General features: G+C 40.1%; 1 protein-coding gene across 1 annotated transcript in view; it reads right to left on the bottom strand.

The window, feature by feature from the left end:
* Positions 1-350: 350 nt before the first annotated feature.
* The window catches only part of LOC106821560 (histone-lysine N-methyltransferase setd3-like), a 60,469-nt gene continuing 56,924 nt past the window's right edge, over positions 351-3,895 (bottom strand). Inside the window, exons 11-12 of the mRNA XM_014826430.1 lie at positions 2,021-2,120; positions 351-897 (exon numbers count right to left, since the gene is read on the bottom strand). Of these exons, the coding sequence (XP_014681916.1) occupies positions 827-897; positions 2,021-2,120 (171 nt within the window). The 3' untranslated portion in view covers positions 351-826. The remainder of the gene's footprint in view (positions 898-2,020; positions 2,121-3,895) is intronic.

The following is a 3,895-nucleotide window of genomic DNA, read 5'->3' as shown; positions in this document are numbered from 1 at the left end:
ATATAAAAACCCACGTTTGCTCACAGACATTGTCTTCTACAGCATTCTACGCTTCTGAACACAGATAGATCCTTAAGTGGTTAAATTTTAAAACGGCATTAAATTATAATTTGATATCACATGAACATATACTTATGACTGCACGTGGGAATTATAATCTATTTTTGGCAGTCACGCGTTAATGATGTGACCACTATTTCACCTTTCGAAAATTTCACACAAAATCTGACCCCGATACACGTCTCTCGTGAAGAGTACGTGATTACTATGTCTCTACCTTGTCATACCTTGCTGCGATCTTTAAGCAGCATCGCACTGAATGCTAAACACTACATTTTAAGGAGCATGAGGTTCATGGCAAATTCTCTATGCCTAAATTAGCTATAAAACCATGTTAAGTAATTATTAATTGTGAAGGTTGCTGAATATTCTATATAACCAAACATCTAAAAAGGACTTAATGCAATGGTGCTTTTAGTGTTTAAAACTGGAATTCTGCAGTAATGTACAGCAGATAGCACAATAATTTGTTACTGCACTAGTTACTGATTTTAAATCTTTTGTTCTCTTTAGTTTTGAACTTCAGACTGTGAAATCTCTCATTCTCCTATTTCTACGATAAAGAAGTTCGATCAGTGAGTTCTATTATTTCGGAAACTTGTTATGAAAATCATTTTCCGGGGAGAACCAAAGAAATTATTTGGGATCCTTTACACCTATTTCATGAAGCATGTATTGCAAACATAATGTTTCCATCAGAGTTACTCTTCTGAATGCCACTACACTTTGATATTTCTAGAAATTATAGTAAGACACAAATCTGCACTTACACAGAAATTTCCAGTCTTGTTAGCAGAATGCATTTCTCATAGAATAGTGGATCACTCTTGCTTATTCCTGAAAAAACCACTCATTAGTATGTAGGTAACATAACTGTAATATGTGTTATCGCCAAAAACAAATTTTCTGGTACTTTATCTACTATAGGCTGTTAGTACAAAGACTTTCCTTTAACTGCAATGTTATTCTGTTAACTTTAAAAAAACGTTAACCGTAATAACGTGAACAATAATTAATTATAATATCCCTTTCTTGTAATATTGTTTAAACCTATTAGGTTATAGCCTGTTATAGCCTATATGATTTAACCATTAACTGGCACTTCAAACACACGACACTAACGATTTTATTTTTCGCTAGATGGCAGCACTATCTAATTCCTATTTGTAGCATATTATTGGGGTAATGCTATCCCCCGGGCGTGGAGGGAGGTGACCGCAACGTGGCAGCACTAGTGTTGGGATAGTGTTAGAATTAGGGTTAGGGTCAGGGTTAGGGTTAGGATTAGGGTTAGGGTTAGGGTTAGGATTAGGGTAGGGGTTAGGGTTAGGATTAGGATTAGAGTTAAGGTTTTTGCATCATGATATCTGTCCCCACACCATAGATTAATATTTTTGTGGATCACAATGCCTATATATAGCGCGGTGAGACATATATATTTAGTGTGAGGGTTAGTGTTGGCGGTGTTGGAGTGAGGGTTACCGTGAGGGTTACCGTGAGGGTTAACGTTTTGAACGTCATCGTCAACGTTATCACGTGACCTCCCTCCACGCCAGGGGGATAGCAACACCCATATTATTGCAAGAGCGTCAGCAAGTAATACAATCATATTATCAGGTGATATTATCAGGAGTGAACAACAATAGATTATTATAAATTATTAATATGATTATAATTATAAATTATTATTATTATTATAATTATAAATTACTATTATTATTATAATTATAAATTATAAATAATCTATTATTATTTACTCCTGGTATTATGACAGCAGTAGATGGTGACTAAACTGAGGGAGGAACCAGATACCCCACATGGAAGAGAACGGAGTATAATACGTGTTTATACTGGTGAAGCAAGTGTTTATACTGTAAGGCTAGTCTGCTGGGCGGAGCAAATATATAAAACGAGTGAAGAAGTGAGGGCACAAAAATGAGCTAATAAAGTTCCTACTCACCTAGCTTTACAGGTACAGTGTCATACAGATTGTTCTTGCACACAAAGCCACTGTGGATCAGGAACAGCGTATTTGTTCTTGCTCCGTAGAAAATGAACACCTGCAGTGGAACAGATGACAAGTTGAAATATTCGAATAAGAATAATATTCCTGCATGAATTGGCAAGCTGGTGATAATCCATTAAATCCACACTTCTACCTTACTCAGTCTCTGTTTTGCGGTTAGCAACTATAAACCAATAATGACACCAATAATAAAATACTATACATACATAAATACATAAATACATAAATACAAAATAATAATACAAATAATGATCGGCACTTGTCACAAACTCTTGTCAGATTAATTATAAAGCGATTTGAAATTGCTATTTCAATTGCCGTTTATTGGCGACAGTTTGTTACGGCTATTCATCTGTACGTTTCTTGCCAGAAAGGCATTGAGGTTAGCGCTGAAAGAAAAGACTTCCTCACAGGGTCCATAAAAAAATATCTCTGAAAAATTCCAAACCTACCAATTAAGCCAGTGCTCGCTAACCACTGATCTCAATTTTCACACTGACAAGTTTCTGACTGGCAAACACTAAATATATTTTGTTAACGCTCTACGTCAAAATATTAATAGTGTAGGTAAATCCCGTCACAACTGCGCTGCCACCAAATGAGTTACAGAAAGAGGAAAAAATTCTCTTTTTGCAGCGTGAACCTGTAGCATTTGATCTTTGGTTTCAACCGGACCGTCAACACGTCTTTTGATAGCCCCTCCCCCCCTCGCACCCCACCAACGTGTCCAATATGAATAGTCAACATGTTCTGCATGCATCTATGACAAATATTGGCGAGTCAACTTCGTTCTGCTTTACAGCTGAAATTCACTGCTTGCGTTCATAATAGCGCTCCTAAACTCCTATGATGCGCACAACACATACAACAATATTTGTCACAGGAAGAATCTTCCTATGACAAATAGTGTCATAGGAGAGCGTATATGCGTATGTCGACTCGTATTTGTCATAGATGCTAGCAGAACAGGATGGAATAGTGAAGTCGTTTGCATCAACGGCTGCATAGTTGATGGCCGCGTGTACAAACGCGCAGGTGTTACGCGTGCATTCGGCGAGCTCTGACCACGCCGACCTACACGCGTCTGTCGCTAACACAAAGGCGCGAGACACGATTCAGACCGCAAGTTCGTTCGTCCTCGCTGCCGTAAGACGAAAATCCGCAACGAAAGAGTTAAAACGACTGACAACGAGCCGCGCGTAATTATAAGTAAACATCGTTATAAATATATATACATGGCGGCGGTCGGCGCACGACGCTGCCCCTCCATCAGGAAACGATGACGCGGCAACAACGGCATCGCGGCGACAGCTTCAGCGCGCACAGCATCGTCGCCATTGTTGCGCTGTTATGTCGCTGATGACAGCTCGTGACTGCGCCATTGTGGCGCGCACAAAGCGCGAGCGCGCGCGCACAATGGCGCCCGAGAGCGCCTCGTAAAATCGTGTTTATACAGGAAACCGGCAATTTTTGGCGTATCGCCCCGATCGCTTTTGTTCGCAAAGTCGCCGCAGTGAAAAAACACTATAGGAAGACGTAGCCGGGAGCGGCGATGAGTCCGGGATCTGCTCACACAGAGACACAACATCGAGAGTTCAATCGATGGGACGAAAACATGAAGAGAACGAAAGAGAGTGAAAGAGAACTCCGGAGAAGGAGAGCAGAAGAAGCAAAGAAAAGAAGAGGAAGAGGGAGCGCGCGTACGAAACCGAGAAAAAAAGAGAGAGATGGCGAGATCGATAGACAGAGAGAGAGAGAGAGAGAGAGAGAGAGAGAGAGAGAGAGAGAGAGAAAGCGAGAAAAAGAGAG

This window comes from Priapulus caudatus, unplaced genomic scaffold (genome assembly GCF_000485595.1).
Source record: "Priapulus caudatus unplaced genomic scaffold, Priapulus_caudatus-5.0.1 Scaffold4, whole genome shotgun sequence".
In the NCBI taxonomy this organism is placed as follows: domain Eukaryota; kingdom Metazoa; phylum Priapulida; class Priapulimorpha; order Priapulimorphida; family Priapulidae; genus Priapulus; species Priapulus caudatus.
The sequence above is the reverse complement of the archived record's forward strand: the minus strand, read 5'-3'. Positions and strand labels throughout refer to the sequence as shown.